This window comes from Acomys minous, assembly GCF_964271855.1.
Source record: "Acomys minous genome assembly, chromosome: 11".
Classification (NCBI taxonomy): Eukaryota; Metazoa; Chordata; class Mammalia; order Rodentia; family Muridae; genus Acomys; species Acomys minous.
The window spans coordinates 74,149,307-74,174,683 of record NC_140492.1 but is presented as its reverse complement, the minus strand read 5'-3'; the positions used below and the strand labels follow the sequence as shown (position 1 = coordinate 74,174,683).

The following is a 25,377-nucleotide window of genomic DNA, read 5'->3' as shown; positions in this document are numbered from 1 at the left end:
TCAGGGACACAGAGATAGTCCTGTGAGTTTGAAGACAGCCTGGTCTACAAAGCGAGTCTAAGACAGCCAAGGCTACACAGGGAAGCCCTGTCTTGAAAAAAAAAGAACCCAAAATAGATTTGTTTATTTATTGTACACACACATATATATGCTTTATCTGCATGTATACCTGCATGTAAGAAGAGGGCATCAAATACCAGTATAGATGGTTATGAGCCACCATGTGGTTGCTGGGAATTGAACTCAGGACCTCTAAAAGGACAGATAGTGCTCTTAACCATTGAGCCATCTCTACAGCCCCTAATTCTGTCATCTTAATATCTGGGTCTGTTGTTGTTGTTGTTGTTGTTGTTGTTGTTGTTGCTGCTGCTGTTGCTGCTGCTGCTGCCGCCGCTGCCGCCGCTGCTGCATCATATTTACCTACCTTTAAGAAAATTACTGATCTGTTCATCTCAGATAGGATGCTAGTCATTCAGGTACTCCAGTGCCTTTGATCTCTGCATGTGTCTTCTGACATTACTTTTCCCTTTCTATCCGTCCCTGTTGTCTGCCCCTCCATTCCTCCGCCCTCCCCCAGTTTTGCTATCAGGAGCTTTCTTTTCCACCCCACTAGTCTCCAACCTTAATTTGCCTACTTTCTTCATAAGGCATTATCTGTTGTCTACTTGGATTTTCCAGTCATTCCTCCCGAATTCTGTTATTTTTAAAAACAAACAAAGGGCCTTGTTTTCTTTCTGTTTACAAATGCCTTCCCTGCAGTTTCTGAGTAAACGCTTTCCAGTTCTTCTCTGTCTTCTGGAATGCTATTCTCTTCCCCTCCTCGTCTGTCTGTCCTAGTGAACACAGACTTCAGGGTTGGACAAAGGGTCTTTTTGTTTTGTTTTGTTTTGTTTTTCGAGACAGGGTTTCTCTGTGTAGCCTTGGCTGTCCTGGACTTCCTTTGTAGACCAGGCTGGCCTCGAACTCACAGCAGTCCGCCACTCTCTGCCTTCCAAGTGCTGGGATTAAGGGCATGCACCACCACCGACTGAGTGTTATATCTTTTTTGGTTTTTCAAGACAGGGTTTCTCTGTGTAGCTTTGGCTGTCTGGACTCACTTTGTAGACTAGGCGCCACCACACCCGACTCCGAGTATATTTTAACAACCTTAAAGGTCAGGCTCAACTAGAAAATCCTTAGGCTTCTTAGAGTCCTGTACCAGTACTTTCAGGAGCATATACCCATAGCATAGCCCTCTTTTTTCCTCAACCACAATGTTCCCCCTTCACTTTGAGCTTTACAACAAGAGTGGTCTACTGGGCATGGGTTTGCAAAGTTTCTGAGACAGAAGTTGAGGGCTGTTGGTCTACATGATCCCTTCTGGGAAGGGACACTGTGAGGGTAGTGGTCTTGTGATCATGTTGGTCCTTTTCTTTCTCCACATGTTACCTCTCCAATTGCTTGTAGCCCTGCTTTTGTGTAAAAAGTCTACTCCTGTAGGATGCTATTTCTAACGAGCATTCTTCCTTCCCTCCACGCACCCCCACATCACCCCTTCTTCCTTCCCTCCACGCACACCCCCACATCACCCCTTCTTCCTTCCCTCCACGCACACCCCCACCATCACCCCTTCTTCCTTCCACGCACCCCCACATCACCCCTTCTTCCTTCCCTCCACGCACACCCCCACATCACCCCTTCTTCCTTCCCTCCACGCACCCCCACATCACCCCTTCTTCCTTCCCTCCACGCACCCCCACATCACCCCTTCTTCCTTCCACGCACCCCCACATCACCCCTTCTTCCTTCCCTCCACGCACCCCCACATCACCCCTTCTTCCTTCCCTCCACGCACCCCCACATCACCCCTTCTTCCTTCCCTCCACGCACCCCCACATCACCCCTTCTTCCTTCCCTCCACGCACCCCCACATCACCCCTTCTTCCTTCCCTCCACGCACCCCCACATCACCCCTTCTTCCTTCCCTCCACGCACCCCCACATCACCCCTTCTTCCCTCCACGCACCCCCACCATCACCCCTTCTTCCCTCCACGCACCCCCACCATCACCCCTTCTTTTATCTTCCTTCCTTTTAGAGAGGGTCTCATTGTGTAGCTGTGGCTGGCTCTGCAGTTGGCCTCTAACAGAGATGTGCATGGTGCGGCCTCTGCCTCCTGGGTGCTGTGATTAAAGACTGCCCCACCATATCTGCAGCTGAGAGAGACCTGACTTTTCATTCTGCTCTGTGTCCTCATCTGCAATTAATCTACCCAGATTCTCTTTGTGTTTAGGAAGTACTTTCTGTGAGGGTTATGTTGTGTGTAAGTGTGTCTGTCTCCTTTCCTCACTAAATTCAAAGCTTCTCAAGAGCAGGAACTTTCTTTTTTCCTCCACCACACTTAACATGAAGTCTGTCAAATAGGAAGTACATTTCAAGTAGCTTGAGTTTTACAGAAGCTGTGACCAATACTCTCCTGTTACCGTGGTAACCCTATCAAAACAGGAAATGAAGTTGGTTTACCATGACTTGTTCATAATTGACTCATATTGATTCCCTTTCCTTCCCTAAGTGTGCACAAAGCACCTGTTAAATATTCAGAGTTTGTGAGCTTTTTAGTCCCATATTTGCTGCTCAGTGTGCTTCTGGAAGATGTTCCAACCCATCTCAGCCCTGGAATAGACCATGTATCCAAAAAGTCTTGTGTAACCCTTTAAATTCTTCTATTTACTTTTGACAATTTTGTATATATATGCAATGTATCTGGGTCATATCCAGCACATAACTCCCCTCCTACGTCCCCCACAGGCCAACATTTCTTCCTCCCATGTTCCTTTATTCTTATTTTTCTTACAACCTTTGAGTCCAATTAATGAGCTTTCATGGACATGGATGAGGCTAGGCAGCATATCAGCAGCTATGCCCCAAAGAAAAATCATTTCTCTCCCAGCAGCTATCACTTGGCAGTTACTCCTCCCCTGTTACTGGATCCTCATGAGCCCTTCTCTCATTCATGCTGAAATGTTGGTTGGCTTGATCATATGCAACATTTCACAACACTCCTCTCCATCCTACAGCTCTGACATTCTTTCCGCCATCTTGCATATTTCCTGAGCCTTTCGGGGCATGAGACAGATGCCCAGTTTTTAGGGCTGAGCACCCAACAGTCACTTATTCTTTGACCACTTAAGTCGTTGACTGCTACCCACTGCGAAAAGAAACTTCTTTGACCAAGCTTGACAGAAGCATGGAAACTTATGGGTATAAATATATTTAGAAGGCAAATTTGGCAAGATGTCCATTTAGCAAAACAACACTAGTCGTTTGGATGAATTCTCTATCTGTGGACTTTTGACTAGACGTATATTACCAGACACAGCTCTCCTGTAGAGCAGGCCTCAAACCCAATCCAGGAGTGGTGCCTACCCCATTTTGAGACAGGATCTCTTACTGACTGCCCTGGGACTTGCTATATATAGACTGGGCTGCCTTGAACTAAGAGATGCTCCTACCTCTCCCTCCTTAGTGGTGGGATGATACATGTATGTAATCAGGACAGACACTGTAGCTCCCCTTCCCTTTCTTTTTAAAATTTTTATTTATTTATATGCATACGTGTGTTTTCCTGCATGTCCATCTGAGCCAAGAATATTGTGTCACACTATGAGCAGGGTCATAGCTTCCTTTCAAGTGAAATGTGGAAGAGGAGGATGGGGTCAACACCTTCAGATAAAGAAGTTGGTTTGAGCCGGGTATGGTAGCGCACACTTTTAATCCCAGCACTGAGAGGCAGAGGCAGGCAGATCACTGTGAGTTTGAGGACAGCCTGGTCTACAAAGTGAGTCCAGGACAGTCAAGGCTACACAGAGAGACCCTGTCTTTAAAAAAAAAAAAAAAAGGAAAAAAAGTCGGTCTGGTTATTTCACCACCAAGTCAGGTGATACAGTAGCGGGCCACACTGATGCTTGGTTCCTTCTAACAGCACTATTAGACAAACCCATTGTGGTGACCATACCCTTAATCCTAGGACTCCAAGCAGAGGCAAGTGGATCTGTGTTCTAGATCAGCTAGGGCTAGAAAGACCCTGCTGCCTTAAAAACAAACTAACTAAACCAGTCTTGTTAGCTTCCTTCTATAAAGCAAACTATATTTGACTATATGAAAAGTAAGAATTTATCATGATGGGTTTCTGATCAGTATTTTACAAGTTTATTTTTACTTACTTTAAATTTTACCATGCTGAAAGATCAAATTCTGGAGCTTTTTGATGCTACCGGGCAGCTCTCTAGCACTAAGCCAACAATCCCAAACCTGGGCAATTTGTTTACTTTCTTGTTATGATTATCAAAGAGAGACTTTATTTCTAAAAGTAGATCCCAGTATTGAATACTGAATACACTTGCCTAAACTATACACCTTTTTTGCTTGTCTCCCTGAAAACAATTGCTTTGGACTCTAGTGTACCAAACCAAGTAAAAATAACATTTAAATAATCATTCTGTTTAACAACCTTATATTGTTTCAAAGTGTTTGGGGACAGTGCAGCATGTGAGTGGCATCATAAGATGATGGCAGCCACTGAGAAGGTCACTCATAGAGCAGAGTCTTCAGAGAGACTCAGAGGCATCACTACAGTGGATAGATAACCATTTTAGAAGCTGTTTTGTGTGTCTAGCACTTAGGAAACAAAATATTTTACTGCCTGCCAATATTTTCATTGTTCCAGTCAGTCGCCAGATGTTGACATTTATTAATATAAAATGCTTTTGTAGAAAATAATTAGGTACTGTTGCCCCCCATAGATAGTGGTAATATTAAAAATTCCAAGCCATTGTAAAATTAAAAGTAGGATTTTTTTGGTTTTTGTTTTTTAGACAGGGTTTCTCTGTTTAGCCTTGACTGTCCTGGACTCACTTTGTAGACCAGGCTGGCCTCAAACTCACAGCAATCCGCCTGCCTCTGCCTCCCGAGTGCTGGGATTAAAGGCGTGCGCCACCACACCCGGCCCCCAAAAGTAGGATTTTTATTGCATCTAGACAGAATTATATAGTTGGGTCTTAAAGATAGCTTGGAAAGCACTGGAGTCATATCATGGCTGCGAAAATGTTTTTTAGAAGATTTTGTTACCAGATTAATTCAGTAACCCTCCCCCAAAGAAAACCAAAAACAAACAAACAAAAAACCAGTCCTGTATTTTTCACGTAAGAAAGCTGATAATTGGAACCAGGTTATGACTGTAATCCCAGCACTCGGGGAGGCAGAGGCAGGCACAGATCTCCCGAGTTCAGGACAGCCAAGGCCATGCAGAGAAACCTTGTCTAAGAGGGAAAGAGTATGTGAGAGAGTTGAAAATTGGGCTGAAGAGATCACTCGGTGTTAAGAGTAGTTGCTCCTCTTGCAGAGGACCCAGGTTCTATTCCCAGCACCCACATGGTAGCTCACAATTGCCTGTAAGTCCAGTTCATACGGATCTGATGCCCTCCAAGAGAGCTGTATACAGGTGGTACACAGACATACACAGAAAAAAATATTCATATACATAAAATAAAAACAAATTGATAAAGGGATACTTAAGCTTTCCAGAATCGTTTGCTTGTTTAAGGATAAGGATGTATCTGATGGTATCTAGTGGTTCTGCTAAGTCAGGGAATTCAATACAACTATAGTTGTTTTGGAGGCAGAAACTATATTCTTACCAAAGTATATCTGCTATTTATGACAGTGGGAAAATGTTGTGGTGGTTTAGTTCATTTAGGTGTGGGTTTGTTTGTTTCCTGTGAGCCTGTGTAGGATTATAAATGAGCACTCCTCTTCTGAGCAAGGCCATGCAGCTCTGAAATGTCAGTTCAGCACCTGCTGCCCTGCTTCGTCTTCTTTCTCCCCTGGCTTGACATGCTTTCCTCCCCCCCCCCCCCCAAAGCACAAAAAAGCCTCTTGTGGTATGCTGCTTCCATAGGCAGAGATGTTAAAACTTTAATACTTTACAAGTTTGTATTCTTTCTGCCATATAATTCCATGAGCTGTTTTAATACTTTTTCATAACATACCTTTGATTTTTTTTTCCTTTTTTCTTTAAAGCTCTGCTTATGATAATATCAACAAAGTTCGAGTTGCTATCAAGAAAATCAGTCCTTTTGAGCACCAGACCTACTGCCAGAGAACTCTAAGAGAGATAAAAATCTTACTGCGCTTCAGACATGAGAACATCATCGGCATCAATGACATCATCCGTGCACCAACCATTGAGCAAATGAAAGATGTGTATCCTTTTCTAACATCAGTTGCTGCCACCCCTGCTGCTTGGTCACTTTGTGGAGTAAATAACTTGAAATCAAGGAGAAGCACACAAAGCATATTTTAAAATCACTCCTCCCATACACATTAAGGGATGCTAAGAAGCAATTGTAATCTGTTTGTACTTACTCTAATGTTTAAAGCATTTTCCCCCTCTATCTTTACCATGTTTTGGCTAATTTTAGTATGTTTTCTCTGTTGTTTTCTATAATGGTTTTCTTGAATCTTAGCTTAGAAAAGTTGGATACTGTCATTTTCAGCCCCATGATGAAGTGGGTGCCCCCTAGATGTGCACCTGCCTGAATCTGCTCCTCTTTGAGCCCCAACTTCCTTATCGGGCACAGTGGCACACACCTTTAAGTAGACGAAGGCAAAGCAGGTAGATCTCTTAAGTTTGAGACCAGTTGGGTCTAAAAAGCGAGTCTAGGACAACCAGGACTACATAGAGAACCCTGTCTCAAAAACAAAACCAAGTAAACGAATGAATGAATGAATGAATGAATGAATGAACGAACGAACAAACTGGGCTTAAAATCTTTAAGACTAGATCACATTATTGTAGCCAGCATTAGATATCAGAGCTGATCTGATCTAGAAAATCCCGCCTCACAGTCTGCATCTCTAGGGAGTGGCAGCTCCATGTCTCTAGGCAGACTTTCCATTTTAAAACATCTTAGTAAGTGGTATGTCATTCTAAGTGAAATACCTCCTGCTGCTCCCACCTGTTATTCTTGTTCTACCTATTGTCATAAAAGACTGTCTGTTGTAGACAACAAGTCTTAGTCCTTCAAGTCCCATGCCTAGTCTCATCTAGCCTGAATCTGTAGGGAACAGACTAGTGTTTATGCACAAAAATAAAAGAAATGCAAAAATTGTCCTAATAAAACATTATTATGGTGATGTTAAAAGCAAAGAGTTTATACAGTTTTAGCTTTCATAAGAAGTAACATGACCTCACTGAAATGGCGCTTAAATAGTGGGTGGCAGTGCAGGAAGGAAGGACAGCAGGGCTCGTCACCAACCCTTTCCTTTGTGGATTTCCAAGACAGGGTCTCTCGGTGTATCCCTGGCTATCCTGGAACTCACTTTGTAGACCAGGCTGACCTCGAACTCACAGCTATCCACCTGCCTCTGCCTCCCGAGTGCTGGGGTTAAAGGCATTTGCAACTGCACCTGGCTCATAAACCCCATCTTCACACTACTTCCCCTGGTCTTCTTCTTCTTTTTTTTTTTTTTTTAAATAATTTATTTATTTTCATTTTATGTCCATTGATGTTTTGCCTGCATGTCTGTCTGTGTGAGTTACAGACAGTTGTGAGCATCCATGTGGCTGCTGGGAATTGAACCCTGGTCCTTTAGAAGAGCAGTCAGTGCTCTTAACCACTGAGCCATCTCTCCAGCGGCCCCACCCCACCCCACCCCGACGCCCCCTGGTCGTCTTCTATGCGTATAGAATTTAAGAGTGGTCAAAGAGTAAGGCAGAGACTGGACTCAGTGGCAGTGTTATTTCTAGGCCTGTATGTACCTCTAGGTTGGTTTGTAAGGATGTTGGTGGCAAGAAGCAAAGAAAAAGAATGGTGGCATTACACATTGCTTCTGGGCCAAAGAGAAGGATCTTGATGTTTGTTGGCCATTGTGTCCCTTAAGCTTTGGTGGAAATTGGTTCATCATGGACAATTTGGAGAACAGGCAAGTTGAGATTCCAGGATTGGCCAAATAATGTGTTTCAAGTCTCAGTCTAGGCCCACAAGAAGTCGCATAGGCAGAGCCTATGCATGTTCTCTGCAGTGAGAGACACCGTGTTGTCCTGAGTCTCTTTGTCCTGTGAGGGCCTCTCTGTGTTAGAACCTGTGTGGGAAGAGGATCAAGGGGGTTGAATCTGTCACGGTGCTATGCTAAATGTGTTCTACCTTAACCTGCCGTCCAGATACATAGTGCAGGACCTCATGGAGACAGACCTGTACAAGCTCTTGAAGACACAGCACCTCAGCAATGACCATATCTGCTATTTTCTTTATCAGATCCTGAGAGGATTAAAATATATCCATTCAGCTAATGTTCTGCATCGTGACCTCAAGCCTTCCAACCTCCTGCTGAACACCACTTGTGATCTCAAGGTCAGCCAAGCCATTCACGCTCAGGATGCTATGCACTTTCTTGGTTGAGACAGCGTTTCTCTGTGTTGCCTTGGCAGTCCTAGAACTCACTCTAGGCCAGGCTGGCCTCTGCTTCCCAAGAGCTGGATATGTACCTTTTAAAACAACTTGGGTTTGAAGTGTTATTTATAGTCAAAACTATCAGATAGACAAACTTTTTGTTTTTGTTCTTCAAGTCAGGGTTTCTTTATGTATCCCTGACTGTCCTGGACTCACGTTATAGACCAGACTGGCCTCAAACTCTCAGAGATCTACTTACCTCTGCCTCCCCAAAACAGCCAGGATAAATATTTTAAATTAAAATACAAGTATAGTATGAGTCTCATTTCTTCTTTAATCCATTCTTCCTTTCAGTAGCAAATTCATAGTTCTTGTGTGTGTGTGTATACTTACATATTTTATGTGTACAGCTTCACGTATATTATTTTTGTTTCTTAGTCCTCTGTATCAAGAGAACAAAACAAGGCTCACAGTGATACACAGCTTCTCACTGGAGTGGCTATAACTAGTGGTAGATTTTGTCAGGTGTGATGGTGCGTGCCTTAAATCCTGATACTGGGAGGCAGGGGCAAGCAAATCTTTCATGACCAAGGTTCAGGCCTTGGTTTTTTGTTTTTTCTCTCATTAAACTTGTTTTTGGGGGGCAATCTCTGAATTCTGTGACAGATTTTTGGTCAAATTGTTGCCATTAAAAAGTACTAATTTTAAAGCTGGGTGTGGTGGCACAAGCCTTTCATTCCAGAGCCAGGCGGATCTCAGTGAGTTCAAGGACAACCTCGTCTGCAAAGCCAGTCCAGGAAAGCAAGGGCTCTGTTACACAGAGAAACCCTGTTTCCAAAAACCAAAACCAAGCAAAAGAACTGATTGTAAAAACTATTAACTCAGCCACACACAAAAAATGATCCCCAAAACATTTGCCTTTTCTTCTGGAGGTTTTACTTTAAACTTAAGTGCCACTCCTTGTTTTTAGCTGACTTAATACAGGCAGGCCTCCACATTGGTCTGTCTTCCAGGTGGCCTTCTATTATACAGTGCCCTGTCTTTGTTAACCTGTCTCTTTCTTGGATTGGTCTCTGAGGGACAGTGGCAATGACAGAGTGGCTCAGTGATAAAAGTGTTTGCTTCCAAGCCAAACGACCTGAGTTTAATATCTGGGACCCACATGATAGGAAAAATTCAGCTTCTTTCTGAAAGTTGTCCTCTGGCTATCACATGTGTCTTGCTCTTCATGCACACACATAATCACATACACACGTGTAATGCACACGTACAATAACTAAATGAACATAAAAATGGTTTATCTTCAGTACTAAAAGCTTTAAAACTGTCAGGATTGGCTATGTGAAAAGTAGGGAAGTAAGACTTTAGAAATTAAAAAACTTTTAGACTAAGTGGAAAATAAGTCAGAAATGAAGTCTGAGGAAATAAAACAGGGCAAATTAAGGATCAAATTGTCGGTGATTCTGTGAGTTTCAACAGCTAGCTTGGAGAGGAAAAGGGCTCTGGATGGGTTTGGTGATTTTACTTGTTTTGTTTTTGAGACTTAATTTTCTGTAGTTTGTATGTAGTATGCAGGTGCCCGTGGAGACCAGAAGAAAGCTTCGGGTGACCTTAGAATTTATAGGCAATTGTGAATCACTCAATGTGGGCATTGGTCACCACTCAGGTCGTCTGGGAGAGCCATCTCCCCAGGCCCCTAGATGGTTTTGTTCAAGGCACCTAAGCGAAAGTGCTATGCACTCACAGTAGTGATGGTGATGAGACCTAAGGATGGTTGTCAGGTCATACATACCCTGACATATGACTCTACAGCATGTAGACTGTCGTCACTTCCGTTCAGGTTGTTGAGGATTAAGAAATAATGAATTTGGGTTGGAGAGATGGCTCAGTGGTTAAGAGCACTGTCTGCTCTTCCAAAGGTCCTGAGTTCAATTCCCAGCAACCACGTGGTGGCTCACAACCATCTATAATGTAATCTGATGCCCTCTTCTGGCCTGTGGTGTACATGCAGACAGAACATTGTATACATAATAATAAATAATTCTTTTTTTTTTCTTAATTATAAAAAGAAAGGAAGAATGAATGAATTTGTAGTTTCCAGAAAAGCATCTGACATAATATTGGTAACATACACTTGTTGTCCTTACTATTGATACTGCCTTTTTTCCTCCTCCTCCTCCTCCTCCTCTTCTTCCTCCTCCTCCTCCTCCCCCTTCCCCCCTCCTTCTTCTTCTTGATATTAGCTCATTAGACTAAAAAGGTATCCCACTTTCTTCCCCTTAGATTTGTGACTTTGGCCTTGCCCGCGTTGCAGATCCAGATCATGATCACACAGGGTTCTTGACAGAGTACGTAGCCACACGTTGGTACAGAGCTCCAGAAATTATGTTGAATTCCAAGGTAAGAAAAGAAACAACAGCTGTAAACTTGCCTCTCCAGCTTTCAGTCTAGATTATCTGGCCAGAGCCAGAGTGCTGTCTTAATCTATCTGAAAACTGAACTTTGGGCCTTTAGGGTTCACCATCTTCTGTCCCAGTGACTGTAAAGTCACTATGGCAGCTTCCATTCCTATTGTTTATGCCGTTAGAATTTCTAGTAATGTGTGTTTCTGTGCAAATGTTCCAGGACTGTTCACAAAGCTCAGGTTGCCTGATAATGAAGACTGTCTCTTCAAAAAATTGCTGGCATGGAAAGAAAGGAACCTCTGGCCTCTTAAAAGCACAGCTGTTATTTTTCATAATGAAGTCCTCACTCCTCTTACCTGAGTTGCTATGAAGGGTAGATCCAGGTCACCCAGACTCTACTAACAAACCTGTGTCTTGGGTGATATGTGGGGGTGCATACCCTTGGTCCTTGTGTTCCTGGAGGGGCAGGCAGGTCTCTGATTCTAGGACAGCCCAGGCTACGTAGAGAAACCTTCTCTCAAAAACAAACAAAAAACAGAAAAGGGAGGGGACTGGGGAGCAGAGAGGCAAGCAGGCATGATCTCAGCACTCAGGAGGCAAAGGTGGAAGAACTGCTACAAGGTTTTTTCTTTTCTAAAAATATTTTATTTTCCTCATTTTACATGCATTAGTGTTTTTGCCTATATGTTTATGTCTGTGTGCGGGTGTCTGATCTTGGAGTTACAGACAGTTGTGAGCTGCCAAGTGGGTACTGGAAATTGAACCTGGGTCCTCTGGAAGAGCAGTCAGTGCTCTTAACCACTGAGCCATCTCTCCAACCCCCAAATTGCTACAAGTTTAAGGCCAACCTGGGCTATTAATACCGTGTCACAATAAATAGATGATGATGATAATAAAATAAATGCATGATGTGATTGAATGGATTTACAAATGCCAGGAAAAAATAAAGTATGTGCTCTTTGTTAGAATTATGAGCTGGTAGGCAAAATTGAGCACTGCTAAGAAAATTGAGGTTCAGTTTGGGTTGTTTTATTTGGTTTGGTTTTTTTATTTTATTTTGTTTTGTTGATTCAGGGTTTTTCTGGGTAGCCTTGGCTGTCCTGGACTCACTTTGTAGACCAGGTGGCCTCGAACTCTGCTTCCCAGAGTATGGGGATTACTGGTGTGCACTAACAAACCTGGCTTTTCTTTCTTTCTTTCTTTCTTTCTTTCTTTCTTTCTTTCTTTCTTTCGTTCTTCTTCTTCTTCTTCTTCTTCTTCTTCTTCTTCTTCTTCTTCTTCTTCTTCTTCTTCTTCTTCTTCTTTTAAAATTTATTTCTTTATTACTATGCATACAGTGCTGTCTGCATGTGCCCCTGCAGGCCAGAAGCATCAGATCACGTTATAGATGGTTGTGAGTCATCATGTGGTTGCTAGGAATTGTATCCTCTTAACCACTGAGCCATCTCTCCAGCCCGCCACAAACCTGGCTTTTCTTTTTTTTTTTTTTTTTTCCCCTCCTGGTAGGTGTCTGGTTTTGTTGTTAACTGTGTGTCTATATGAATTTGTGCACATGTATGATGCTCAAAGACAACAAAATTAGCTGATGTATACCCTAGAGCTAGAGCAGTGGTGTGAGCTGCTCAGTGTGGCTAAAAACAAACCACTGTGCCCTCTGCAAGAGCCCTCTGCTGAGCTGCTGCCTCTCCATACTGTGTTAGCACACAGCATACGACCCACTCCAATCCATGCACTGTCTCGGGCTTCACTGTTGTGTCATGCCTTTAATGTGGATGCACAGAGATGACGGTACCTTCAGCATATCTTAGGCAAGGCTATATGTGCTGTCGTGGGTGATGTGGGTTTGAGAGGAAATACTTCGTGAGATTTTCTTTTCATCGAACTCTCAAGTTCTTACTCTCCATTGGTGGAAACATAACTGGTTTGGTTTGGTTTGATTTTGCCTATAGTTCTAGCCCCAGGGGAGTCCGTGCTTTCATCCGAAGTCTTTGGGCATCACCTGTGCACAACCCATATAGACACAAAATTAACAACAAAACCCAAAAATCTACCGCCTTTTTTGTCTTAACTTTCTCTATTATTTATTCTCCTGGGTTATATATATATATAAACTCTTGTCTGGAGTTTGGACCTCTCCCTTCCCTTAGACAGTGCCTGCTGCTCCACCTGTCCTTTGCTGTCCCTTTCCCAGACCCAAGAAGCCTGGGGATTCTACTTATCTATTTGTGTGTGTGTGTTGGGGTTTCATTGATTCCTTTATTTAGCTTTGGCTGAAAGCAATGGGTATTTTAGATTACAAGAGTTTTAGAAATAATTACTTAAAATTCTGACTATTTTATCATTAATCTACCATTTTCCACAAATTCCAGCTCACGTTCCTTATTGAGGCATTTTTTTTTATTACTACAATGAATAATTACATGACTTCCCCCCCATCCCCCCACCCCCTTGGTTTTTGGTTTTTCGAGACAGGGTTTCTCTTGTAGTCCTAGCTGTCCTGGGCTTGCTTTGTAGACTAGGCTGGCCTCGAACTCACAGAGATCCACTGCCTCTGCCTTCCGATTAAAGGCATGTGCTACCACACCCTGCTAATTACATGACTTCTAACAGACTTCCTTTAAGAGAAATTTTATACCTAAGAAATAAATAGAAAGATGAGAATGTTGGAGCTTGCACCACCACCAAAGGTGGGGTTTTTTCAGCCTGTTTTTTTGTTTTGTTTTTAACAAACTGAATAAAGTTATTCCAGAGGTGTAAAATTGTCCATGTGAGTTGATTTCCAAGTTTATAAAAATTAGCTAGGTAATGAGTTGCTACTTTTTCTTGCTCTAATTTGTGATAATTCTAAGTTTCTAAAATTAGAAAATGGACTGGGGTATGGCATACTTAAGAAATTCTAAGTAATAACTTCAACAGATAAACATGAAAGTGATTATAGTGATTCAGCATCTTCTTAGTTTGGATTTCTATTACTATGATAACATGTCATGACCAAAAGCAACTTGAGGAGCAGAACATTTCAGCCTACAGTTCCACGTCACAGTCCATCATCAAGCCAGAAACGGCTTCTCCAGCCTCTGCCTCCTGAGTGCTGGCATTAAAGGTGTGCACGCCCACCTCTGGTGACATCTCTTAAGCTGGAGAGATGGCTCAGAGGTTAAGAGCACTGACTGGCTTTTCCAAAGATCCTGAGTTTGGTTCTCAGCAACCATGTGGTGGCTCAGAACCATCTATACTGAGACCTAGTGCCCTCTTCTAGTGTGTATGTGTATATGCAGGCAGAGCACTGTATCCAAAATAAATCTTTTTTTTTTAAGCCAAATTACTGTTTTTCATTCTGTGTCCCTGTGTTTCCAAATTGTAGTCTCAAAGAAGATGCTTAAACTTTGCCATGTGGCTGTCATATAAAAGATCTCATGTTGTCATGGACACCACATTCTATTATTCTGTCTTTTTCTCCCTTTCGGTTGCAGGGTTATACCAAGTCCATTGATATTTGGTCTGTGGGCTGCATCCTGGCAGAGATGCTATCAAACAGGCCTATCTTCCCAGGAAAGCATTACCTTGACCAGCTGAATCACATCCTGGGTAAGCTCTTAAGCACTGTGGACATGGCTTATTTGTTTTGTTTTATCTTCTCTAATATAAAAATATTAAAGACTTTTTTGTAAAAAAAAATTGTAGTGCAAGATAAATACATGAAGTACAGAATCCCTTCTGTCCCATAGCTGATGTGTGCCGTAATTTGTCCTTGACATTTAACAGCTAATATTTTGTCTGATAGGTATTCTTGGATCTCCATCACAGGAAGATCTGAATTGTATAATAAATTTAAAAGCTAGAAACTACTTGCTTTCTCTCCCGCACAAAAACAAGGTGCCGTGGAACAGGCTGTTCCCAAATGCTGACTCCAAAGGTAAGTCTTTGCTTCATTGATTTTGCCCCGCTCCTGCCCCCCGCCCACCACCACCACAGGGTTTCTCTGTGTAGTCTTGACTGTCCTGGACTCACTCTGTTGACCAGGCTGATGATGTTTTTCTTAAGCTTGGCTTTAGTACTGCTTATTGTATTGACTAAAGTATTAGGGTCCAACCTGAAAACTGAGCAAATTAGCTTGGATAAGTATTGAGTAATGCTTTGCTTAAAATGTGCTAGGTCCCCTATTCAGATCTAGCCAATGGACAGCACATTCTCCACAGTTGTGTGGAGAGCATGGACTGTCTCTGACATGAACTCTGGTGCTCCCATATTTGACCACTTCCCTTTGGTGGGGAGGCCTGGTGGCACTCAGAGAAAGGATAAGCAGGCTACCGGGATGAGTCCCTTCACCAACCAGTGTTGTCATTGTTAGAACTAACTTCTGGAGAATGCTCTCATGCGCGCTCTTGTGTTTCTCTCTCTGTGTCTCTCTTTCTCTCTCTGTCTCTCTCTCTGTCTCTCTCTGTCTCTCTCTCTCTCTCTCTCTCTCTCTCTCTCTCTCTCTCTCTCTGTCTCTCTCTCTCTCTGTCTCTTTCTCTCTCTCTCCCTCCCTCTCCCTCCCTCTCCCTCTCTCCCCCTCTCCCCCTCCCGAAGGAGAGATTGGCACAATACTGCTCATCTTTGTGTCTTTATGGATAAAAATGTACATACACATTTTTACCTAAGACCTATACCTTTAAAAACTTGTAAGTTTATAAACTCTTGTAACAGTTTTTAAATTGCAGAGGTATTTTTAAAAGATGAATTTGTTTCCTGATGGTTTCTTTTTAGGGGGCAGGGATGTGTTGAGACAGGGTTTCTTTGTGTAGTCTTGGCTATCCTGAACTAGCTTTGTAGACCAGGCTAGCCTGGAACTCAGAGATCCTCCTGCCTCTGTCACCCATGTACTGGTATTACAGGCATGCACCACCACGCCCAGCCTAACGTTGTTTTCTTAAATGTCATTGTTAATAGAATTGTATCTTCTTCTCATGTTGGTGCTTAGATCTGACTTGCCTTTAATGATTTTATAGTAGCCCTCTGCTGGGAGTTTGGCATTTTCTAAATTGTGTTGTTTTCATTCTCTCCCTCTCCATTGTGTATTTCAAACATTAATAGCCAGTTGAGGGGCGGGGAGAGTGTGTGTTTGCTAATCTTATAAGACAAACGAACAACCTCAGGTGTTATTTGTGAGCCACCGTCCACTCTTCCTGACAGTGTCTCTGGCTGGCCAGCCCCTGAGGTCTGCTCAGCCTCCTGCCTTAACATTTCCAGGCAGACACTCTACTTGCTGTACTGTCTTCCCAGCCCAGCAACATTCAACTTAGATGTCTAATTTAATGTATGGACCTGACTGAGGTAAGGGTCAAAAACTCTTTTTAATCTCAGAATTAACATGTTATTGGCTCCACAGAGGTGTGTATATTCTAGAACTTGGCTGCCTGCTTTGAATATTGCTTAACCCAGGACTTTTGAAAAGCATAAAGGGGGCTGGAGAGATGGTTCAGCAGTTAAGTGTGCCGCCTGCTCTTCCAGAGGTCCTAAGTTCAATTCTCAGCAACCACATGGTGGCTCACAACCATCTATAATGTGATCTGATGCCCTCTTCTGGCCTGCAGGTGTACATGATAGAGCACTGAATACATAATAATAAAGAAATATTTTTTAAAAAGAAAAAGAAAAACATACGGAGAATGGTCCATATGTGCAAAAGGAAAGTCCCTAGCAAGATATAGACTGAAAAACATGGTTGATTTTCCAGTTAGGAGAGTGTTAAAAGCTATATAAGAATAATTGAGCGGGGCGTGGTGGTGCACACCTTTAATCCCAGCACTGGGGAGGCAGAGGCAGGTAGATCACTGTGAGTTCGAGGCCAGCCTGGTCTACAAAGCAAGTCCAGGACAGTCAAGGCTACACAGAGAGACCCTGTTTTTGAGGGGTTGGGGAGTGTTTGAGTCAGGCATGCTATCGCACACCTTTAATCCCAGCACTAGGGAGGCGGAGGCAGGTGAATGGCTGAGAGTTCCAGGCCAGCCTGGTCTACAAAGCACGTCCAGGACAGCCAAAGCTACACAGAGAAACCCTGCCCTGGGGGTGGGGGGGAATTAATTAAGGGGTTGGAGAGATGGCTCAGCAAATAAGGACACTTCCTGCTCTTGCTGAGAACCTTGGTTTAGTTCCCAGTATTCCTGGGTGGTTTACACCCTCTTTTGACCTCATCAGGCACCAAGCCCACCCTTGATACCCAAACAGTATGCAGACAAACACACACACAATCCCTGCTTTCCTAGGATGAATTTAGAAGGTGGAGACAGGAGAATCCCCAGAAACTGGTTGTTCAGCTAGCCTGGTATATACAGAGATGAACAGAAGACCCTGGCTTTTTAAGATTTACTTACTTATTTCATATACAGTGCTCTGTCTGCATGTACACCTGCAGGCCAGAAGAGGGCATCAGACCACTTATAGATGGTTATGAGCCACCATGTGGTTGCCGGGAATTGAACTCAGCACCTCTGGAGGAGCAGTCAGTACCCTTAACCTCTGAGCCATCTCTCCAGCCCCCAAGAAGAGGAGGGCTGACACCCGAGGTTGTATACCAGTAGAGGCAGTCATGGTAGTGCGTATACTGCACTCACACCAGGACTAGGAGAGCATGACTGAAAAAGATGAAAGTTGAAAATGGAAAGTGGAAGCAGACATCACTGAAGCACAGAGAGTCGTGCCTCGGGACACACGCTCTGTGGGAAAGGCTGGCTGAGGACAGAGACGTCAAGGGCTGTCACTCTGGGGACAGTTGGCAGGAAGGTCTCTACAGTTCAGTCTAACAGATGAGCTCATCTCAGCCCAGGAGGAGGCATTTGAAGGGGCTGATGAGGTGGACAGTGTGCAGTTTGTAGTACAACTATTCTGAACAGTGTGGTTTGGACGCCAGAGCCCCTCATCCCAGGATAGTATCCATGAGGTTAGAACTGTGTTTGCACACGCAGAGCTTTATTACACTATCATTTGCATCACCATCTGGTTTTGTAGTACTGAGGCACTGCTGTCATTTTGTTCAATTGGTGGGCTAACTGCCTTCTAAACACTTACATCCATAGGTTAATCCCGCTAAACCCTCATCAGAGACACTTCTTTAGTGTGTGGAGGTTACCACCAAGAACTGAAAAGAGAGTGCAAAGAATAAGTGACTGGAGTGCTCGTCCCTAAATGAAACATCCCCCAGCGCTCAGGGAAAGTCGTGAAAGTCTGGGTGGGTTAGAGGGGAATGAAAGCTCCAGGCCTCGGGAAGTGCTACAAAACCAGTCTAGTCAGTATCTTAGAGTTCAGGACAGTTGACAGCTGTCAAAGGAGGGCCAGCTTTTTTCAGGGTGCAGCCCCTGATAAATTGGTCATGCTACAGTGGATAACCCCACACTCACATATGCTGGTAACATTGGGTTTAGGAGGTGTTGTTTTTTAGGAGAAGAAAAAAGGAATTTTGGGTGAAAAAAAGTGACTTTGGAGTGAATCTAAGAGAAACACACTGTTCTAACACTCTTGTTTGGGGGGGGTGTTTGTATGTGTACACATGTATGCATATGTGTGTCTTCAGTTGCTTTTTACCTTCTTTAGGTATGTGGGCATGGATGTGTGTACACAATGGCTGTGTGGGTGTCCTCAGTTGTGTGCTTCTTATCTTCCTGAACCCCTTTCTGCCTCATTGGGCCTGCAGCTCCCCAGTTCAGCCGGTGTGACTGAGTAGCAGACCTCTGCGGGGTTTTTTGTTTGTTTGTTTGTTTGTCTGTACCTCTGCATTGACCCTGGCTTTTTATGTGGGTGATGGAGATCCAAACTCAGGCTCTCTGGTAGTACAGCGGGCACTTTACTAACTGAGCCACAGCCTCGCCTCTATGCTTTTGATACCTACAAAGCTGAGTGATGTAGGAAATGTCAAAATGTGGTAGGCACACCTGAGTTTGAAGCTTTTTTCGCTTGGTTGTCTATGCACCTTTTCTGAATATTGGCATCTACCAGTGCCATGCCGTTGTCAGCACTTGTGTTCACAGTTTCAAAGGATTTACAAGTAAGGTTGGAGAGGTGCCTAAGTAGTGAAGAATACTGACTGCTCTTCCAAAGGACCCAGACCCAAGTTCAACCTCCTGCATCCACGTGGACACACCGTCTTTAACTCCAGGGCACCCGACACCCTCTTCTGGCTTCTGTGGACACTACTCACATCACAGCATGCAGCAGGCCAAGCACTCACACACATTTTGGTTTGTCAAGACAGGATGTCTCCATGTAACAGCCCTGGCTGTCCTGGACTCAATCTGTAGACCAGGCTGGCTGCCTTTGAACTCACAGAGATCCTCCTGTATCTGTCTCCCAAGTGCTGGGATTAAAGGTGTGAGCCACTATGCCCAGCTACCATACAGTTTGGGGTTTTGTTTATTTGGGTTGTTTTTATGGGTGTTCGGCTTTTGTGTCTGTGCAAGAGTGCCAAATTCTCTGGAACTGGAGTTAGACAGTTGAGAGCTGCCATGTGGGTTCTGGATATTGAAGTCGAGTCCTCTAGAAGAGCAGCCAGTGCTCTTTACCACTGAACTCTCTCTCTCCAGCCCACACACGTATAGTTTATAAAGAGAGACTTACAGAGCTGCCCTGCTGTCTGGAGGTCAGCTTAAGAGGAGATGGAAAGCATCTGCTAACGAGTCCTGCTTCTCACCACTGCAAAATGCTTTCTCTTTGTAGCTCTTGACTTACTGGATAAAATGTTGACATTTAACCCTCACAAGAGGATTGAAGTTGAACAGGCTCTGGCCCATCCATACCTGGAGCAGTACTATGACCCAAGTGATGAGGTAAGAGCCCATGCTGCTGGCTGCTGCAGCAGGCATGGTCAGTAGTCTGCAGAAGCCCTAGCCATGTCCTTGTCAAGATTTTCCTGAGGAACAGAGTGGCGTACCTACTTCCTCTAATTGAGGGTGAGCACTGTAGACTCAGCTTGAATCTCCTGCCTACAGGCCCTTGGTGTTTGCCTCAGAAGAGTTCCTCCAGGTCACCTACAGCAGGTGGTAGAGCAGTGCATGTACAGAGGAGGACAGCTGCACCACTGTGGAGCATGGAAAGAGGGAGGAGGAAGCAGGTTCAAGGCTAGTGTCTTAAACGTTACTCTTCTATTGCTGTGATAAAACACTATGACCAAGACACCTTACAAACAAAAGTGTTTAACTTGCGGCTTACAGTTTCAGAGGGTTAGGGTCCATGGTCTCACGGGAGGGGGAATGGCTCTGGAGCAGTAGCTGAGAGCTCGTGTGTTGAGACACTACTACAAAGCAGAGGGAGGTAACTCAAATGGCGTGGGTCTTCTGAAACCTCCGAGCCCTCTCGTGTGACATACCTTCTCTCATCTTCCCAATCCTTACCAAGCAGTTCCACCAACCGGGAACCAAGTATTAAGCATGAGCTTATGGTAGGCATTGTTTTTTATACTACCACAAACTTGGAATGGTCTGTTAAAGAAAGAGATAGGTGAACTATGTGCTGGTCCTCAGGATGTGAGGGTGAGGAAGTAGGCAGCAGGTTAGCCAGCCAGTGGTTCACACTGGGACTGCATGACTCTTATCAAGTGTGCCATTTCCTGGAGACAGGACATGAGAGCCTTGTAGTAAGAGCTGACAGATCCAGAGGAGGTGTAGGCTCCTTAGACAGGCGTATAAGACCTTATACCATATTTTCTCCAGAGTAAGCCCAGTGCCTTGTCTGGATCCTTTGCAGGCTCCACTTAATCTTTATTCTCTCAAGGATAACAAAGAAAAATGCAAAGTGAATTAAAGTTTTAGGTTTCTCTAGTTGGGGACTTCTGTGCATAGAAAACGAAGTCTGTTCTTAAAGCAGGAAGAAGCAGGTAGAGTGTGTCCAAATTAGGATGCAAAGGGAGAATGCTGCAGCTAAAGCTGCTAAAATGAAAGACTGTAGAAGTCAGCTTGCGTTGTTGTTGGTTTTTGTTTTTTGTTTTTTGTTGTTTTTTTTTTTCCCCAGCTGCTGTTGAAGTGTTTTTGCAACGCTTGAGGGAGCTTACAAAATACCTACAGTGTAGTTGATGACATGGAAATCAGTGGGAATTAAACATCTTAGGCTCAGCCGGGCGTGCTGGTGCACGCCTTTAATCCCAGCACTTGGGAGGCAGATCGCTGTGAGTTCGAGGCTAGCCTGGTCTACAAAGAGAGTCCAGGACAGCCAAGGCTACACAGAGAAACCCTGTCTCGCAAAAACCAAAAAAAAAAAACGAACAAACAAAAACATCTTAGGCTCTCCTTGCACTGGGTATTTATTTCCTAAAGCTCTGGTGTTAGTGTTCAGCAAGTTGAGGCAGTATACGATATGCATAGGGTATTTATGTAGTCCTGTACATCCAGTGTCCTTGAAGGACAGTTGATCTCTTGTAGATGGGAATTCTTTTCACATAACCAAAATATAGTGCAGTGTTCAAGTCCATGTCTAAAGGTTAAGTACTGCATGAGATCTGAAGGTCCAGGCATATACTTATTGACAGCTGGTGTCATTGTCTACCTTGGCCCTCTAACACTTTAGTTGTAAGCATTTAAAAAAATCAAAGTATGGGGCCGGCAAGATGGTTCAGGGGGTAAATGAACTTGCCAAGCCTAACAGCTTGTTCAGTTCCTAAGAGCCATGTGGTGGAAAAGAGAATCCCTGTCTTAAACAACAACAGAAAAGAAATCAAAATACCGAGCTAGGGTATCTTTCAGTCTTGTGCTGGCCTGTCGGGCACAGTTGTGCTCTCAATCCCAGAGTTACATAAAGCAGGGTGATAGCTGTGTGTGCCACTCTGAGGGGTGAAGAGCAGCCAGGCAGGCCTCCGTAGAGAATGGGAGGCCAGCGTGGGAGTCAGGAGACCATGACTCAGACAGACAGATAGATATCAAAGTAACTAAAGTGACAGGAGGCTGAGGCAGGAGAGATGTAAATGTAAAACCAAAGTGGGAATTACACAAAGTAAAACTAGGTCAAAGGTCTTTAGGGTGAAGAAAATATTTCTGTCCCAGTTTTACATTTTTCTGTATCTATTTTTTAAGTAAAGTAGGATGAACTCACTTATATATAGAAACACGGGTTTTTCTCCACAATACTAACATTTCTTGTAGCTTCACTTTTAATAGCTTTATAATGTTTTCTCAGATAGCACGATCAATGTGGTATTTCCTGATACTGTTAATGTATATAATTCAAATGTATTTATCTTAGTGTGCCATTTTTGTTTTGTGGTACTTAGCATTTAATAAGTAAATGCACTACACTGAGCTTACATCCCAAGTCCTTTTTACTGTAAGAGAAGGTCTCACTGAGTTAGCCAGGCGACCTCACATCTAACAACCCTCTGGCCTCAGCTTTACAATTAGTGGGGGATTATAAGTAAATGCCACCAAGCCTGGCTAGTTCTATGTTTTGATTATATAAACATACAACCACCCCCTACTTCTGCTATTGAGATACTTGGTGCCTTAAAACATTTGAAAATTATTCTGGTGTTTTTGATAAGTTTAGCAGAATACTCAAAATAATTATGCCCACTCTTTTTGTTTTTGTACTATACTTGTGGTTGTGCCCAGAGCCTCCCTCACACATGCTGCCACAAAGCTGCATCCCAAGCCAGGGGCTTCCATATTTTATGAGGCGTTGGTCCTATAGTATAAAGTTCAGAATAGAGGCCAGGGCCATGTTATAAGTCATAAACCACTGCCTTGACTGTGACAGCTTGTAACTAGTAAATGCTCTGTTTGTTTGTCTTAAAGCCCATTGCTGAAGCGCCATTCAAGTTTGACATGGAGCTGGATGACTTGCCTAAGGAGAAGCTCAAAGAACTCATTTTTGAAGAGACTGCTAGATTCCAGCCAGGATACAGATCTTAATTTGGTCAGGTATCTGGAACTTTAACTATACAGCTAACACCTAGCAAGGGAGAGATGGTACAAGTTAAAACATCTGTAGAAGGAAAAGGGAGTTCAGTGTGTCCCCCTTCAGTTGATAGAGCTTTCGTTCTCATGGTTTCATGGTGTGAAATTAAGAAATTAGACTCATCTTTCGCAGATTTTGAGGACACGAAACAAAGTGGCAGCTCCAAGACACTGTGACAGTGATTGTGGGGTGGGCTATATGTAAGAAAATACTCACGGGAAGGAAAGCTTTAGGGCATTTATTCCCCAAAACCTTATTTTACTTCATATGACATTTTAAATGTTCCGAAATTCTATTGTGTAACTTTTGTGGCCTTGGGTCTGGTTGGTTGGTTGGTTGGTTGGTTGGTTAGTTGGTTAGTTGGTTGTGGTGTGTGGGCTTGAATCCCCCACCTCCTGCATGCTAAGCAAGTGCTGTACCACTGAGCTACACTCCTGAGATTTCAGAAGAGGGAATTAATGGGAGAGGGAAGAGGATAACGAGTGAATATGCTCAAAATACATTATACATGTATGGAAATGTCAGTGAAATCCATTATTATGTATAATTAATATATTCTAATAAAAACATTTAAACATAAAGATTTGAAAAGATAGAATGTTATTCACTAAACACTGTAACTGAAGAACAGATGTGGAAACCATTCAGAACAAAACCCTGATAGGAGAATTAAGCCTCGGACAGTGAGGGCAAAGTCATAGAAACTGTACAGAAGACAGCCAGGAAAGGAAGGAGAGAGGAGGCACAGCCTGAAAGAGAAAAATCCAAAGCAATCCCAAAGGGAACTGGATTTTCATGGTGTGGCTTCATTTTTGAGTGATTGGGGGGTGGGGGAGGGGTGTGCAGTCCATAATTACTCTTGCTGCTTGCTGGAAGCACGGGGCCTGATCTGCTGCTTTCAAAGGAGAGAAGGACCCTCCTGTTGCACAGCTGTGGGTTCAGAGGCAGTGTGATCTCCAGCGGTCCCTCTACCCTCTAACGGCCTGGAACTCAGGGTAGTCCACTCTTTCCCATAACCCTGTAGTTAGAATTAGTGGTATGGGGAAGCTTACTTGCCTTTTTAGGAGCCATGTTTCTTCCCGCCCCCACCCCCACCCCCCCCACACACACACACACTCCACCACCAACACAGTACCCACTCTTATTAGGACTTACACAGCCCTCCTGTCTGTACTCAGGGCGGTGAGTGGGATTTGTTGTCAACTGTTTTTGGTTGGATTCACGACACATCAGCACCTGACCCCCTCTTGAATAAAGCGCAGCTACAGATTAAGTCATTTGCAGTAGTGCGGCTTCCCTATGTGTCAGCTCTGCTAAAGTAGTACAGGTGTGGCTGAGCTTGTTCTACACATTTCACCCTATCAGAAGCCACTGTTCCTTGGTAAGCACCTGGAGTGTGGGCAACAGAGGCCAAGAGAAGCATTATTGAGGAGACAGTGTCTAGACTGACCCCTCAGAAGGATGTATATGTACCTGGCTAAGTTTCATGAACATGGGTACAAGAACTTAGGGCAGAATGTGGTAAAAAAAAAAAAAAAGAGAAAATAGAATTTGTGTTAGAATGTAAATAAGAAGTGAGGCAAAGCATTCTGGGTAGGGCTGAAGTGGTTGTGAAGGAAAAGGGTTTTTTTGTTTTTTGTTTTTAACAGAAGTAGCATGGAAAGGCCTACAGATACCTTTTGGCAAGTAGTCATTTCCATGGATACTGCAGTCAAACAGCCAAGGTGGTACTACGGTTGTATTGACAGGAAGCCAGTAATTTTATTATAGCAGTTTATTGCTTGAGGCCCACAGTTATTCCATATATGCTTAAAGCTTAGCATTTTTTCCAGTGCTCTTTTAATGACCATTATCAACTCTTTTGAAGAATTGAAAGAATATTAAAATAGGTACTCATATCCCACCACCAGGTGCCATTAATATTTGACTGTACTCATTTTCTCCTTTTACCAATCCATCCCTTCAGCTAGGCCTTTGATCCCAGCACTCAAGAGGCAGAGGCAGGCAGGCCTCTAAGAGTTTGCCTGGTCTACAGAGAGAGTCCAGGAGAGAGAGCCAGGGCTGTTACACAGAGAAGCCTTGTCTTGGGAACGGTGAAGGGGATGGCTGCAAGGACGGCTCAGTAGTGACCAGCACTAGTTGCCCTTCCAGAGGGCCGAGTTTGTTGATTCCCAGCACCTACGAGGTGGCTCATAGCCACCTGTAACCCAGTTCCAGGGGCGCGCACACACTTCAGGCTTCACGGGCACTGCACATACATAGTGCGGAACACCAATGCACATAAATAAATTTTAGGTTGTTTTAAATAAATTAAAAATGAATCGAGAGGGAAGTAGCATTGAAGCATTTACTAACAGATGGGTCTTCTTGGGCATTCTGTTTTTCTGTTTGCATCAGGGCCTCTGGAGACAGCACGTACACCTGTGACTGAGACAGCCTAAGACTGAGAGTCTAAAATTGTATTAGACTTGTACATCATGGCCAAAATAATCCACAGCTTCCAGAGTGCTTTAGAGCTAGGATACCATTTTCATGTGGTCATAGTGCCTCAGCCTTTGACGTAGACATGAGAACTTGCCCACTGCGACAAGGAGTATTGTTCCTGAACTTAGCCTGTGGAGCTCAGAC

The 25,377-nt window shown here is 43.7% G+C and overlaps 1 protein-coding gene across 4 annotated transcripts in view; it reads left to right on the top strand.

Annotated features, from left to right (window-relative positions):
* Positions 1 to 25,377, top strand: part of MAPK1 (mitogen-activated protein kinase 1) — a 58,755-nt gene that overhangs the window by 30,968 nt on the left and 2,410 nt on the right. The window contains exons 2-9 of one of the 4 annotated variants that reach the window (XM_084801922.1): positions 6,057 to 6,239; positions 8,200 to 8,389; positions 10,712 to 10,828; positions 14,307 to 14,421; positions 14,618 to 14,749; positions 19,525 to 19,634; positions 19,797 to 19,925; positions 22,587 to 22,707. In XM_084801922.1, coding sequence (XP_084658048.1) covers positions 6,057 to 6,239; positions 8,200 to 8,389; positions 10,712 to 10,828; positions 14,307 to 14,421; positions 14,618 to 14,749; positions 19,525 to 19,634; positions 19,797 to 19,925; positions 22,587 to 22,703 — 1,093 coding nt within the window. In that variant the 3' untranslated portion in view covers positions 22,704 to 22,707. Of the gene's footprint in view, positions 1 to 6,056; positions 6,240 to 8,199; positions 8,390 to 10,711; positions 10,829 to 14,306; positions 14,422 to 14,617; positions 14,750 to 19,524; positions 19,635 to 19,796; positions 19,926 to 22,586; positions 22,713 to 25,377 lie in introns of all 4 variants that reach the window. The other 3 variants (XM_084801921.1, XM_084801924.1, XM_084801923.1) reach the window with 3 other exon arrangements.